We start from the raw sequence: 17,216 nt of genomic DNA, 5'->3' as shown, positions 1-17,216 counted from the left end.
CTGAAAGTCTACTCAGCTTCAAAATCCAGATCCTCTTTGAATCCTTTTCCACTAAGCTCAAACAATCAATTTTCTCTCTAACTATTCTGTTCTCACAATAATAGACTCAACCTCACAGCATCTCTACTTTCTCTAATTAGTAAACATATAATAATGCTTATTAAACCAAGATAGTGTCATTTTTTAATTTCTGTATACAATGGGTGACCCACTAAGTACTTCTGAGTATATATCACATTTTAATAATAGGTTGCCTGATGTAAGATATGAATGGAGGCCAGTTGGTGATGGTGCATGCCTTTAATCAGGAGGCAGAGGCAGGCAGAAAAAGAAAAAAAAAAATGGCACCATTAACTGAGATACCCCAGAAGCTTATACATTAGGGCATTTTCTTTTCTAGTATATTAACTGCATGAAAACTTATAATTCATCTTCTGATGGTTAAGCAGAAGACAGTTAAAAATATGGGGGGATGAGGAGGGAAGGAAATCCCTAATTCAGGAATCTGGTTAAAGGCTCTGCCGACTGAGAAGCAGAACCCCGGCACAATCACCACTGACTTTGAAAGTTGCCAATGTGAAAGAGTATTCTTAGCATAGACATCCGTCTCATAATAAAAGGAGAAACCAGCCATGAGGCCTGAATGTGCATGGCCATGGTAGGTCTCATTCCTCTCAGTGGATGTTTTGAGATGTTCTAGCAAGACCCTGATACCTTTGTTTGCTGTAAAGTGATGCTACTTTCTGAACTCCTATAGTCTTATCATACGTAATCTTGACAGGAAACCTTTTGGAAAAACCTCAAGATCTCATTCAGGCCTCTTAGGAAAACATTTAATACAGTAACTTCAAAACTCACTAAACTCATTAAGACAGTTAAGACAGTAACTTCAAAACTCACTAAAATAGTGTAAATGACTATTACAGAAACAATGAAATGGGAAATAGTAATAATAACTTATAAAAACAATGAAAGGAAAATAGTATAAATGACTATTATAAAAAACAATGAAAGGGACTTTCTCTTAGAGAAGCCCACACCCAGGTTCTGGAGTCTTTACTTCTGGGCACCTATCATTTTTTTTTACCTTTTTAAAAACTATATTAAATTATCGTTTATTTATCCACAAATCTGATTAGTCCTTATATTCTCCTCTATGCCAAAACCACAAATTTCAGTTAGAACAGAGCTGAGGTCCCTAAAAGCCTATGGGAATCCTCCAGCTGCTGAGGGTGGCAGTGTTGAGCTATGCCTCCTCCATTCCACTGACCCTGACATTAAAATTTTATTTGTGATGCTAAAATCATACTTATGGGAATGAAAAGCAACCAATAAATATACTACAGCTGGGCTGTGGTGGTAAACGCCTTTAATCCCTGCACTGAGGCAGAGGCAGGATGACCCCTATGAGTTTGAGGTCAGCCTGGTCTACAGACTCAGTTCTGAGACAGCCAGAACAACACAGAGAAATCTGGTGTTTTCTTGTTTTTTTTTTGTTTGTTTTTTAAATGTGTCTATGTGTGTACACTGTGTATGCTATATATATATATATATATATATATATATATATATATATATAATATTTTACATATATTCTAAATGAAGTTAACTGGTATGACTAAAATCTTGATCTAAAGCCACATGTTCATATCTTCTCATGAATTATGCTCCAAGCTGTAGTAGTTACCAGAGTTACTAAAACAATGAGTCAAAATGTGTGGGAGTGGGGTGGAGTTGGGGGAAAATAAAAGTATTTCACTTACAATACATTATTGTACCTAATAATCTGCATGTAAGTGATTGTATTACTTGTAAATAGTATTTACTTTTCATAACAGAGTAAGATTTTGACTAATAATGATAGAGCAAGACAGATAAGGAATCAAAGACCCAATAAAATATAGATACATGATTCTTAAACACTACCCATAAAGATAATGAATGCTATATCTCATGCATCCAGCACTGAAATGTAATAAAGAACTATAATATAATGCAAACAGCAAAATATCACATGGGATATGGTCAGTGTAAAACTTCACATACAATTTTCCAGCATGTAATCAAATACTACTTCATACTGAACTATATGTGTAGATGTGTTGTGCTTCTGTAACTTTACTCTTGTTGATTGAATAAACATTCCCATTTCTCAAAGTCCAGCTCAGGTACCATCTTCTATACTTTTTCCAGAATCCCTGAATTAACTAATTCTTAGATGTTTTATTTTTGTTTGACTGTTGTCGTTTTTGTTATTTCAGGTTAATTGTTAATCTTTAAATTTAAAATATTTGAGAGTCAATGTTTTCTTAATGTTATGTATATATCACATTATTTTTACTAAGTACTATAAAATTTTCTTTCTTTTTTTGAGTGTGTTATATATGTAGTTCAGTATCATTGAGCTAGCTATGTAGTCAAAGCTGGTCTTGAACTCCTGAACCTCCTACCACTTTCTTCTGAGCACTATGATTACACTCTGCACTGAACTAAAAACATACACTTTTGATAAAATATGGCTATGTGTTATACTTTGTGGCAACTGGCTGTCCAACAAGGAATATAAAACTCTCATTGGAGGCAGTATCTCTTCATTTGTATAATTTTATACAATAATTTTATAGGTATGGAAGTCAAATGCTTGGTTTTCTCCAGACATACTTAAAATCCTAAATACAAATTCAAGACACTTGGTTCCAAATCCTATGAAAAAGTGTACATTCAATTAAATGAATTTCTAATTCAACACATTAGATTTCATTAGATTTTACTAATAAGAATGATGTGTACATCTTTTAAAATGCCTAAATTATACTACTTACTAACACAAAGAAAATTATTTCTTTGAATTTTTAATACACAATAATATCAACTGATTCTTGTGTTAGCCAAAGTTTGATCACTATGACAAAATAGCTGATACAACCTTTTTCAAAGAGGAAAAAAATTACTTTGAACCAGTTCCAAATATTAACCCACCATAACAGAGATGGTGAGATGAACAAGAGCAATTATGTTAGGCTAGTCAGGAAACAAGAAAAACAAAGCCTGCCCTAGCTGGATTCCCTTTATTATCTTCCCTCTAGCTAGGTTCACAGCCCACTGGGAAGCCACATATACTAAATTCAAGGCAGGTCTTCCCCTCAGAGCTAACCTTCTGGAAATTGCCCAGAGACACACAAAAGTGACTTTATAAATCACCCAGATATATCTCAACTCCAATTGAATTGAGCAGATTCACAATTCTATAAGATGATATACATAAACATAAAACAATAGTACATTCCCCTTTTAAAAGGACCATCAGATGCATGTGACTACTGAAAATCCTTAAGACTAGTAGACTAGAACAGACACTAAGGGAGAGGACTGTGTGATGAAAGTTGCTCCTTTTATTAATGAATTGCAATGATAGTCAAAATAATACGAGGAATGCATCCTATTGTTTCTATTGAAATGAAATTCTACTTTACATAATGCTTTAAAAAGACTCATGACAGATACAAACAAAGAATGACTATGGTCTGCACATCTATAGCCTCCCTTATAAAAGTGAGATAAAATAACATGGATCTACATTCTTTAAAATTTCCATAGATAAACATTTGAATATTCTTGCTACAGTAAAAGATTCTTAAGATCATGAAGAAGAAAAGCATAAGGACTACATAAAAAGGAATTAATTATCTTTGTTTTTAACAGAAAATATTAAAGGTGAATGTTTCTACGTCTGTGATCATTAAATCTAGTAATATGTGCCTTAAAATACTGACAAAATATTATGAATTTAATATAACAGTTATTTTTATAATTTTATTCTATTACTTTCTATGAGGATTAGGCCATATTTTTGAACTTCATATTGATTCCATTTTTTTTCATTAAATGATCACTTTATGTAAGCTTACAAGAAACTTACAGTCAGACAATTTATTCCCTCAATAAGTAAATTTTCAATAGCTAAGGAGCTCATAACAGTTATATAAATAATTTGAAAAGCTACTAAAGTTCATTAACATTATCTTAGGCAACCAAGATACCTGCTGACCTTTTTGATGACGCGTTCCAAGTCTAAGGCAAACCAACATGGTGATCCTATTTTTACTCTTACTGACTGATGAGCAAGTCTCCCAGCAGGCAGCACACTCATAACCAGCCTTAAGGCACTGATTACATGAAAAAGATTAAAAAATTTCAAAAGCAAAAAAAAATTAAATAGTTTTTACCTGCTGCTAATAGAAATATTAATTTAATAACTATTTGGTTTCTTCTTCATAAAAGTAGTATTTGTTTGGCAGTATCAGTGTAGAAGTTACACTGCATGCTGTCTTTGGAGACAAAGGGGAATTATATGCAAGGATTGATATTAATCTTGATTCAAACCAAATGATTTCTTTTATACATCCTGACAGTTACTTGTCATGTCAGTGGACTTTAATGATAAGGAAGTAAGGTCCCACACTATTTCATCATATTTTCTGAATACATTCAACTCCATCATCCTCTCATTCTAAACCCATTTAAGAGTTTGAAAAAAATCCAATGGTATTTTTATATATAATAAAACTGAATTAGAAATTGAATTAATTTTCATAAAATTAGAAGTAATTAATGTAAACATTGTAATATACCATGTTAGTCCCAAGTTTGTCACATTTAATGGGGGGCAAATTCAGAGAATTCCTGTAAATACAGGAAGTGTGATTCTTTAAGATGTTAAAGCTTTACTGATGGCCATGAGAGAAAACCACCTGGAGAATTATAGTAAAAGGTTTCCTAAACAAACCAGACTCTATCTATTTCTCCAAAATCTATTAAAGACTTTAATCTCTATCAACCTATGGATATATGTTACACATGATAATTTGCTAAGTGCAGGTAAAGAAACATTTTTGCATTCTAATTATCATTATAATCTCTTGTGCAAATTTGCTAGTTATTTTTTATTTAACCATTTCTTGTCGGGGTCCAGGCAGGCAGCACTGGTTGACCTCAAAGCTGTGACTTTCCTGATCTACATCCCAAGTGCTGGGAATATAACAGGGGCAGAGAACCACGGAGCTCAGAGGGACCACAGAGCTTAGATGAGCAAATGGTGAGGGTACATGGGAGCCACGCAGCTTGTGGTGAGCCATGTAAGTGTACAGGAGAGCCAAAGAACTCAGGTGATCCATGTAAGTGTACTGGGGAGCCACGGAACTCAGGTGAGCCACAGAGCTCAGGGGAGCCACGGAACTCAGGTGAGCCATGGAGCTCGGATGAGCCACAGAACTCAGGGAGCCATGGTCAGGTGAGCCATGATGGTCACATCCATCCTGTTTTGTTTTTCTTATCAAGAAAAACGTTATGTCTTTATCCTTTCCTTTTAAGCAAAGGGCTACCTTAAAAGAATGTAGGGATAGTAAAGAAAAAGCAGTTTGGAAATACAGATGAGACAAAGGGCCAGAGAAAACATGTTCCAATAACCCTTCCTGAAGGCAGTAGCGTTCAGTTAGTCCATTGTGTTTACCTGTCTCTGTCTGGAGAGTAATGGTCATCCATGACCCGGTGTCTGTCCATCCGGCTAATTGTATTGTAATGGCCAGGAGCACGTGTCCCTCGAAGCCCCTGTTCCACATTCCTACTAAGACAACAAAATCGTTAAATATCTGACTAATTTATAGCATATCCTCCACATAAAATAATAAAATCAATTTTTCTGGTTTAATAGTATCTTTGATTGAATAAATTTCACTTGGAAATTAACAGTTAATTGAGGATCTGGCTGCTCTTAGAGATATAAAAAGGGCCCATTTAGAGAAGATCCTTCAGAAGATAAACAATATCACACCTTACTGATGGGCAACACCCTGCTTGCTATAATTAATGATCAGTGATATAATATACACCAGGGAAAAAGACTTATGAGAGGATAGGTTCAATGTTACACATGGTTTTTAGCATGAGCCCCAGGAATGGAGGGAGAGATGCCTTATGCATGTTGAATCTGAGTTCTAATCTCAGAAAAACAACTATCAGTACCTATCCAATTGTAACCGTGCTCTCTGGCAGTACTCTAGTCTAATCTACCACCTTGATGATTTACTAAATTAAAGCTATGTAACTATTATCTGACCTAAATCCTACCCTCACCTACTCTGAATACAGTAGTCCTTTGAAACCATAGAATGAAACCTAAAACTTCATTCTAGGTTATGGACTAGGTTTCTGTCCTTTGCAAGCCATCTTTTTCATTAGTTTGCAGTGTCACGCTTGTATGTGGAAGGATGTAAAAGTACATAGGCAAATCTGATATGCACATCTTGTCATATTGAACATCTTGTCAATATCAATTAATTTATACCTTTGTATATAACACATTTTCTTCTATTTAGCATCTCCTGAGCTATCTATCATGAATAATTATATATATTATTGTCCATGGCTTATAATCCATGTAGCTCTTTAGTACTTAGTTGAGTTGATCAGACATTCCCACTATTATAAAACCTAGAGCAACAGATTGGTGTGACCATTTTTCCTACTACTATGCATGATGTTTAGTTTTTCCAAAGATTTTTAAAAATATGTTTAAAATTACCAATTACTATATAATCATTTGGTTCTATATGGATCTGCTTAATATTCACATGCAATTTAAAGCTAAATTTTCTTAGCCATTTTGAACTCTTAGGTCAAATAACACACAGATCATGCAAAGTAACAAATTAACCCATATCACATCTTAGTCCTACTGCAATGGCATTTTATGTTTCTTTAAAAGAATATTTTAATGAATAATTTATTTCAGAGGTTATTAGGGTAATTTGTGTAAATTTCACTGTAACCACCATGCCATAAGCAAATGTACTATCTTACCTCTGTGGAGGAGGGACACTCGGTGACCATGACCTAGTCCTTCCTATCACATCTACTCGATGAGGAGACCCTGATGGTGAACAATGGTTTGAGGACATAACTTGTTCTGGCACTGACAAGGTGGAGCTTTGAAGGTCTCGACCATTGTGTCGATAATCTGAGGGCAGAAAATAAAATAATAATTATCTACACCATGAGGTGCAATACTGTTCACATGATAAATGTAAAGTATAGCAAATACAGTATACAGTATAACATGTTTGAAAAATTATAAGCACAACATGAAAATGGAAGGACATTTGGTACTTAGATAGTTACTATGTTCACTGTATCTGGGTATGGTAAAATTTTAAGCTCTTTTAAAAAACAGAACCAAGATTGTTCTAAAAATATTTTGTCTCTAGAAACTTAAATGTTTCTTAACTATTGTTACTGTTAGAAGTTTCAAGGTAGTAAGACACTTCATAGTTGGTACTTACACTTTAAATAAGGTAAACCACACTAAGCAACCCTCAATGCCACATTCCTTGAACTATTTGGCAGAGCTAAGATACCATAGTAGTGAAAACAAAACTAACAGAGTAAAAGAACACCACAGTGACTCAACAGCCTTACAGAGTTAATACTAGGAAGCACAGACACCTGCACATCAGAAAAGCAGCAGCACGGTGTGAGGAGGCCTCAGGAAAGGAAAGAGGAAAAGGCCACTTGCCTGAAGCTGTACATATGTGAAGTATGTATGTAATGAAGAAGCAGGAAGCTGTACATATGAATATATATGTAATGGAGAAGCATGAGTAAGGGCCGAACAGGGAAGGTGATCTTGCTGCTAGCGTGGTCATCTTCCTCGTGTTCATTGCAGCTGTTATCTGATGGGCACTTCCTAAAATGCATCGCTACAATGTGCAATTCCTGAATTACTTAGAGACTCTGAGGGTAGCTCAGGCGCAGCACGTGTGCTTTGAATGCATAGGGCGCTAGGTTCACGTCGACCCAGGAAAACCATTTCCTTCCTATGTGGCTTCTTATCAGGAATTTAATGTTCTGCAGTATCAGGCTGTGTGCCATGGAACAGAAAAAGATTAGGCCATAAATAATTGAAGAAGCACCCAAGGAAGTATAAGAGGAAATTCTGAAAGGGAAGAAACTAAGTAGCATGTAGGCTTATTCCAATCCCTCTGAAAACTCTGGTATCAGTCGCTGTGGTTTTCAGCAAAGGGAGTTCACTTATTAATTTCTTAAAGACAATCATTGGCTTTGGACAATGAATGGAAAAAAAAAAGCAAGGTACTTATTTATCTAGCAGAGACAGTTTCTATTTATCTAAACACAAACTGTCTGAATTCCAAGCACTCATTCTCTCTGTTCCTGAGTGTTCTACAGACAATGATGTATGTGAACTGGACTCATGATAAACCCTCTTCCCATAAGCTGCTTCTTTGTTCAGGGCATTTTACCACAGTAACAGAAATACAAAGAAATACAGTGAATATATGCCACCATGGACTGCATACTTCAGAAAACAAGAAAAAAATAATAGCTTGACCATATAGTGAAAAATGTTTGGGGAGACAGATATTTGTTTAAATATTTAAATATTTAAACATGAAAAAAGTATATGGGTATTAAAACACCACATATTACCTTATTAATACAATTTAGTTTTAATTTTGCCATATCAGTCCAAAATTTAAAAATATTAATTCAGGATTTAATTAAATGAGTAATGCTTTTTTATCTTGAAAAGAAAAAAAAATGAAAGTAATGAGACATGCCTAAAAATGACATTGGAATGAATTGACTCCATGTTCTGAAGGGAATTGGTGAGTGAAAAACAATGATGTCCATGCACACTTAAGAGTAAGAAGTAAAATTGGTCAGCTACAGAAGGAAGAGAGCATGAACATGGGAAGACAACAATGATGCCAAAGGGAAACCCATGGCAGAAATAACTGAGCTTGGATCTCTACGCTATATGAAGATGTAAAACCTTTTGTAGTCTCAGCAAGTACTCTGTTGCTCATTCTTAATAAGAAATAAGGCAATACACAGCACTGAGTTTTTAAAAGTAGTTTATTGACTATGGCATGCTCTAAAATATTTATTTTAAAAAGTCAGCAATCACTGCTTCAGTTACAGCAGGTCTTATGAAAAAAAATACATTTTTCCTGAGTAAGGTTAACTATAATTATAAGATTTGCTAGATTATTTAGATTATTTAATCTCACATTATACCTAACAAGAAGTCTAGAATAAATTATTGTGTAACATTAAGGAGCCATTACTTATGAAGTTTCAATTACACAATCAATTATATGGTAAATTATACAATTGATCATAAAAATATCTGATAAATTATACAACTGATCATAAAATCATTATTATTAATTTTGGGGGGGTGAGATAGTGTTTCTCTGTGTAACTGTCCTGGTTGTCCTGGAACTCACTCTGTAGACCAGAGTAGGCCTCGAACCCACAGATACCCACCTACCTCTGCCTCCCGAGTACTGGGATTAAAGGTGTGTGCCGCCACCTCGAGTTATTAAATTTTGTAAATAGAAAATTTATAAATATTTTCTTATCCATGGCTGGCTTCTTTAAAGAATATTCATTCTAACACTTTGTACAGAATTCCCAGCAACTGTTTGGAAGTTTAGGTTGTCAACGTTCTCTTGAGGTTATTGTTGGGAAATGGGAAGGCAAATTTGTATTCTTCTCTTTATTTATTTTGATGATAAATGATGGCAAATTGCACTACCTTTTTATTGAGCACAATAAAATTTCTAAGATTCTTACCTGATGCTACACCAACTCCATCATCACAATCATAGTCAGAGACCTCACTGTCACTTACTCTCTTTGACCCTATAAAAAAATGACAACAATAATTAAACTTTATGGTTGTTCAAAAAGAAAGAAAGAAATATCTACTAAAGTTAAAAAGTGGAAGTATTATCAATGAAACACTGGAAGACAGAGGAGAAGATAGGAGAGTTATCACGTGCTCAACAACACTGCTTTCCACAGACATTTCATAAGGTCAGGGTACAGATCACAAAGAGGTAACAGTTTACACAGTTATTCTGAAATGTGTAGGACAAAATTCTTAAAAGGGTAAAAGTCTGAAATTATATTAAGTATGAAATATATAATTAAGATCTATTGAAAAATAATAGTTATCACTAGAAGTTTTGAGACAAAGGCACGTAACCTGGGTAAATTGTGACACACAGAAACAGATCCTTCTTCTAAATCTGTATGTCACTTCCTAATATGGAAATCTGAAGCCAAGTTTTATTACACACTATCACAGAGAATTTCAGAAACACAAATTGATTCCTGACATTTTGAACTTCCTTTGCTCTCATTATCTTAGCTGTTTTTTCCATTGATTAAAGAAGACAAGAAATAAAAACTAAATGCCAGTCACACTGTGCATTCTAAAAGTGGACCAGGAGCATGAATAGATTGTAGAATTTAATTACATTATAGCTTCACAAAGTAACTTTTTTTTCTTGTCTTTGAAGTAAGGTCTCACTATGCAACCTTGGCTGGCCTGGAACCTGGAACTCACCATGTAGATCAGGCAGGCTTTTTTTTATCTCATAGTGATTTGGCTGCCTCTGCCAACATCCATCTCTGGAAATATTAATGCTAATATCAATATAGCAAAAGTGACATCAAGTTGACTAAAACAGAATGTTAATGTCTAAAACTGAACACACTTTACACTTAATTGTGAAATATACCATGCACAAAAAGAAGTACTAAATTTTAAAGTTTAATTTCCACGATGTGTGTGTCTCAGGATAGACACACTATGCAACAGAATCTTTTATTAAAGTTTTTTTCCCTATCTTGGTATCACAGACATTTAATGGTGAGTAATGATGACAGTGCAGCAGCTTCTAAGACTGACTTGTTTTGTGTTTCATCACACACCACACACCTTTCATTGAGTGCTAGTTTCAGGAAATACATGCTATCCTATACAGTTTAAGAAGAATACTAGGTAGCTCTCAGAGTGAGTATAAGGGTTTCCAAAGCAGAGATATTATGATGTTGTTTTAGGAGCATCATCCAGTATGTACATACTTTTATCAGAAATATTCTGCGTTTCCCATATTTGTTTCTTATTAGTTTGAGGTCATGCCCTTTTCCTTGAGAGAAAGTGTATGATTCCAGATAGGGCAGTTCCCCTTTCCCCCTTCTACAGAAAAGGAAGATCACACCTCGATTTTGTATTAGATAATCTCATCAAATAAAATCTTCCCACAACTTATGTCAGAAAATTTCAATAAAAAGCATAGACATAAAAAAGCATAGACATTTGTTGGAAGGTAGTGATGCATACACATGCCTTTAATCCCAGCACTCAGGAGCAAGAGCAGGCAGAACAATGAGTTTCAGTCCAGCCAGGTCTACAAAATAAGTTCCAGGACTATGTGGGACTACACAAAGAAACCCTGCCTAGCATAGACATTTATATGAGAATTGCCTGACAAATTTCCAACCAACTGGGCAGAATGGGGTGTATAAAGATAGAGCATGTATTTTAAATGGATCTGGCCAGATAAAGGATTACACAGATGGGGCTATAATGGAGAAACTTAAGCAAATTGCCTGCGAATTTTAACAAAATGAATGCATCCTATCTAAAAGGACATGTCCATTAGTCTACATTTTCTCCTGCACAAGCTGTCTACCCATAAATCAATAATGTACTTTCTAAATATTGTGTCATACACTGATAATAAAATAACTCCACAGCATTAGTAATCTCACGTATCGTGTACATTTGCCTTTGCATGTAAATTTTAGAACCACTTTAATATATTTAACAAAAGCTTCTGTTGGGATTTTTCTTTTAATTGTATTGATTGAACACACTAACTTAGGAGAAATTGGCATGTCTCATAACATTGCATTGGTAATTATGAACATTACATTTGAGTTTTGTGCATTTTTGTTCTCCAATAATTTCTTCAGGATCTCTTCCCCTAGCCTGAAGCTCACCATTGGCTAGACTGGCTAATCAATGACTCTTACCTCCCTTCAACACTAGGGCTTTGTGCCAGTCTTTTATGTGAATGTTAGGAATTGAAATCAGGTCTCCTGAAAGCCTCCTCCCCAACTAATAGCTTCCATAGTGGCATGAAAACTTCAAAAGGAGGGAAGTAACCAACAGTTCTGCCCAGCTATGACACTTACAAACTACAACAATGACCAGAACAGTACCTGTGAGTGACTTGTAGGGTACACATACCTTTAGGGCAACCATCAATTCTATAATTGAACTTAAGACCCTCTGTACAAGAAGGAATTTGGGCCTGGAACTTGAAACCTGGCCAATAACATAGTCATTGTTCTTAGAGAAGAACCTACAGAAGCCAACTAACTTAACCAGCAGTCCTTAACTACATTGGAAATATCTGTCTTTGTACCCACAGATATGCAATCTTCACCCTAGAGATAGACGGGGCACTGAAAGAGACAAGGCAAACAACTTTGAGTTGCTAACCTACTACCCCTTCAAAGAAACTCCAAATCTTGCTATAAATTTCCATCCATGTTGGCCAGTTCTACATCTGACACAAGCTACAGTCAATTGGAAAATGCCCTTATTAGATTTCCCAGGGGGCAATCCTGTGGTACATTATCTTCATTAGTGATTGTGGGTAGTACCAGTGGTCAAGTGGTCCAGAGTGTTATAAGAAAACAGGTTGAGCAAGAAATTTGAAGCAAGCCAGTAAGCAGTACTTCTCCATGGCCTCTGTATAAGTTCCTGCCTCAATGGTTCCTTCCCCTCAATGCCTGCCCATACTTCCTTAGTAATTGACTGTTATGTAAAGTATAAAATAAAATAAATGCTTCCCTCCTCTGCATTGCAACAACAACAACAACAACAACAATGGATTTCTTAAAACTAGAAGCCACATGTAATGCAAACACATTGTTAGAAGACTAAAAAAATTAAGTGATAGGATTTTAAATATCGCTAAATCTTCCATGAGTAATGAAGAAGAAATGGAAATGTATTCAGAAGTGCAAAGCCAGTTTCCAGCTTCAGTGAAAGGGGTATTTAGTATTCTTCAAAAGCAAACTCTGGACTAGGGTTGCAACTCAGTAGTATAGCATATGCGAGTATGTCTGAGGCCCTGAGCTGGAGCAACAGCAGGAAGGGAAGGCAGCTGGGGCAAGAAAGAGAAGGAAGAGGGGATGGAATGCAAATGATGATGATGATGATGATGATGATGATGACGACGACGACGACAACAAAACTTCCAAAAATTCAGGCAAATGTCTTCAAACCATAAATAAAAAGAAAATAACTAATTTGGAGGGAAAACACACACACACACACACACACAGAGAGAGAGAGAGAGAGAGAGAGAGAGAGAGAGAGAGAGAGAGAGAGGCTAGATGGGTAAAAAAGGAGGGGCTACTTGGGTAAGTGAGATTGTGAGTCATTTAGTATGCTTTGCTGCAATTTCAAAACTTTTTATATGATTTGGAGAAAGCAAGTTAGACAGACAATGTGAACATGTCATCATCTGGGCCTGATGATTAGCACTTATACAGAGCACTCAAGATGCGGAGGAAGTAGGATCTTGATTTCAAGACTAGTCTGGAATTCTCTCCTTACAAAATCAAAACTACCAACACAACCATGTAAAAAGATTAAAGCTAAAAAGGCATGTGTCAAAATAGTAGTTGTTCCTATATGTCACAAAAATTGAAGAGTCTGAGTATATAAGGGCTAGACTGTCCAAAAAAAAAAAAAAAAAAAAAAAAAAATACAGATGTTGATAAGGTACATTTTTGAAAAGGTGGAAGACTTCCTATATTCAATTTAAAATTTGAGTGTATTTATATCAGCTTCAAATGTGAATAGGAACATTATTCAATTAATTTGTAGAGGACAAGAATATTTATTCCTGTTGCTTGACACTGTCATATGAATTAATGAGCTAACTGACTGAAAGATTATGTCTATGGTTATGGCTTTTACTTCAATTCTTTTTGGTTCTTTTTATTAATAACAAAATTTATTAGTACAAATTGGAATATGAAACATCAAAAATATCACTTAAAGACTAAATTATTAAAAATATTCAAGGAAATTGAAATGCTAGTCACCATGAATTGATATTACACTTATATTTATCAAACTTTCACAGTGTATCCCATAAATACATATAATTATCCTATGTCAATATAAAGGAAAGTGTTGTTTAACAGGAAAGAATTTTGCCTTTGAAAACAGTGGTAAGTTTATTGGAAAACATAACATTCTGACCAAACTAGACCCTCTGAATATGGATGACAGTTATGAGACTTGATCTGTTTGGGGGGGGACCCTTAGCAGTGGCACCAGGACCTATCCCAGGAGCATGAGCTGGCTTCTTGGAGCCCATTCCCTGTGTTGGGATACCTTGCTCAGCCTTGATATGGGGGGGGAGGAGTTTGGTACTGCCACGACTTGGTATGCCAGACTTTTTGAACTCTCCAAGGAAGGCCTTACCCTCTCAGAGGAGTGGATTGGGGTGCAGGATGGAGAGAGATGTAGGAGGGGGAAGAGAGGAGGGAGGGGGAACTGGGGCTGGTATGTAAAATGAAAACTAAAAATGTTTTAAATGAAAAATCAGCTTATACAGCTGGGAGAACAGAAAGTGGTCTTTTAGTGACATGTCAATGGGAGATAATGAAAAAGAAAATATTAGCATCTTGTCTCTTCCACTTTAGAGACAGGAAGATTAAAACCAAGAGAAATACATTTATTCGCAGTTGTCAATTTGCCAGAGTTGGAAATCATCAACAAGAATGGTCCACTTTTACCATAAAGATGTACCCTAGTCACTTTAGCTCTTCTCAGAAAACATCAAAAATGAAAATAATGCATGAGCAACATTCCAGGGTTTCTATTCAATGAGTTACTCGAAGATATAGATGTGTTTGCTGCTTCAAATATTTTAATTTATTTAACAAATAATACAACTAGCATAAAATATACAGGAATCAGATACTGACTTTCTAGATTATCATAGCTGTAGTCTTTTATCTTGCAGCCATCACTCATCTTCTATATAGACAGCTCGAACTGACAGCTTCATCCCTAAACATTCTTTCTCCAGTGTGTTATAAAATGAGGGGTGAGCTGGGTTTTTTTTCCCTCCTTTTTTATAAAATTTAAATTCAAAACAAACCCAGCTCCCTCTCCCTCCCATTCTTCCATGGCCCCCACATTTGGGGAAGGGCCTAGGCCCTTCCCTGTGTATCTAGGCTGAGAGAGTAACCCTCTATGGGGAAATGGGTTCCCAATGCCCATTCGTACACTTTGTATAAATGTTATTCCATTACCAAGGACCCCATAGACTGCCCAGTCCTCCTAAATGACAGCCACGTGCAGGGGGCCTGGTTCTGTCCTATGCTGGCTTTCAAGCTGTCAGTCTGGGTTCCATTAGCTCCCCCTTATTCAGGTCAGCTGTTTCTGTGGGTTTCTCTTGAATGAATTTGTAGAGGAGACAGCTTCCTGAACATAACACCAGTAACATAAACGCTGAGTTCAACAATTAATAAATAAGACCTCCTGAAACTGAGATGCTTCTGTAAGGAAAAGGACACTGTCAATAAGACAAGACAGCAGCCCACAGAATGGGAAAAGATCTTCACAAACCCACATCTGACAGAGGGCTGATTTCCAAAACAAAGAACTCAACAAGCTAGTCAACAAAACACCAAACAATCCAATTAAAAAGTAGGGCACAGAACTAAATAAAAAATTCTCAATAGAGGAATCCAAAATAGCTCAACATCCATAACCATCAGGGAAATGCAAATCAAAACAATTCTGACATACCATCTTACACCCATCAGAATGGCTAAAATAAAAAAAACACCAAAGACAGTTTATAATGGAGAGGAAGTAGAGAAAGGGGAACACTCCTTCACTGCTGGTGGGAGTGCAAACTCGTACAGCCACTATGAAAATCAGTATGGCGGTTTCTCAGGAATTTGGGAATCAGTCTACCACAGGACCTGGCAATACCACTCTTAATGATATATCCAAAGGATGCACATTCATGCAACAAAGACATCTGTTCAACTATGTTCATAGCAGCATTATTTGTAATAGCCAGAACCTGGAAGCAACCTAGATACCCCTCAACTGAAAAATGGATAAAGAAAATATGGTACATTTACAAAATGGAGTACTACTCAGTGGGAAAACACAGTAGAATCCTGAAATTCACAGGCAAGTGGATGGAACTAGAAGAAACCATCCTGAGGGAGGTAATCCAGTCACAGAAAGACAAACATGGTATGTACTCACTCATACATTAGACATAGAGCATATTATTACTAGCCTACAATCCACACTGCCAGAGAAGCTAGAAAACAAGGAGAACCCTAAGACAGACACACATGGTCACCCATGAGAAGGGGAAAGGGACATGATCTCTTGAGCAAATTGAGAGCACAGCGGGAGGGGACAGTGAGTTAGGAGAAAGAGAAGGGGAGAAGAGGAGTGGAGAGGAAGACATGAGGGACCAGGAAGATTGAGTAGGGGGAAGAATGGACGAGAGCAAGAAAAGAGACACTCAATAGAAGGAGACATTATAGGTTTAAAGAGAAATCTGGCACTATGGAAATGTCCAGAGATCTACAAGGATGGCCCCAACTAAGAATCTAAGCAATAGGGGAGAAGCTACTTTTAAATGTCCTTCCCCTATAATGAAAATGATGACTACCTTAAATGCCATCCTAGAGCCTTCACCAAAAAGCTGATGGAAGCAGAAGCAGATACCCACAGTTAAACATTGAGCAGAATTCCTGGAATCCAGTTGTAGAGAGGGAGAAGTGATGAGCAAAGGGGTCTTTTTGGTTCTTAAATGGAATGTAATAAAATCAAAGGCCATGATTTTAGTCGATTTCTCAGAGGTTAGCTGGATTGAACTGCTCCTGCAGCTTCTTCCAGTCCTAGACAAAGCACAGCCATAAAACCCACAACAAAGGCCACCAGCTTTGTCCACAGGACCCACAATAGGGTTAAATGGCATAGATACAATTACAATTTGTCCTCAAGTTTCTAGTTACCTTGATGTGCCCGTCTTGGATGCATTTTCCTTCTAGACCTGTGCCTCTGTAACAGAGTCTAACGGACCACTACTAAAAGAGGAGGCAATGGGCTGCCACTGATTTCTCACTAGCTTCTCTTTCTGAACTCTGGTTAGAAACTTCTTTAGTACTCACTCATTTTCTTAAAAATATTCTATCAAAGTATCCCCAGCTTCTTCAACACTTTGTGTGTGTGTGTGTAATCTTCATAACACATCTTTAGCATCAGAGTCTTCAGC

The 17,216-nt window shown here is 36.2% G+C and overlaps 1 protein-coding gene across 1 annotated transcript in view; it reads right to left on the bottom strand.

Moving 5' to 3' along the window:
- Window positions 1–17,216, bottom strand: part of Rims2 (regulating synaptic membrane exocytosis 2) — a 380,476-nt gene that overhangs the window by 154,805 nt on the left and 208,455 nt on the right. Inside the window, exons 16-18 of the mRNA XM_051202763.1 lie at window positions 9,655–9,723; window positions 6,859–7,015; window positions 5,510–5,620 (exon numbers count right to left, since the gene is read on the bottom strand). Of these exons, the coding sequence (XP_051058720.1) occupies window positions 5,510–5,620; window positions 6,859–7,015; window positions 9,655–9,723 (337 nt within the window). The remainder of the gene's footprint in view (window positions 1–5,509; window positions 5,621–6,858; window positions 7,016–9,654; window positions 9,724–17,216) is intronic.

The sequence above is a fragment of the Phodopus roborovskii genome, unplaced genomic scaffold (assembly GCF_943737965.1).
Source record: "Phodopus roborovskii unplaced genomic scaffold, PHOROB, whole genome shotgun sequence".
Lineage (NCBI taxonomy): Eukaryota > Metazoa > Chordata > Mammalia > Rodentia > Cricetidae > Phodopus > Phodopus roborovskii.
The sequence above is the reverse complement of the archived record's forward strand: the minus strand, read 5'-3'. Positions and strand labels throughout refer to the sequence as shown.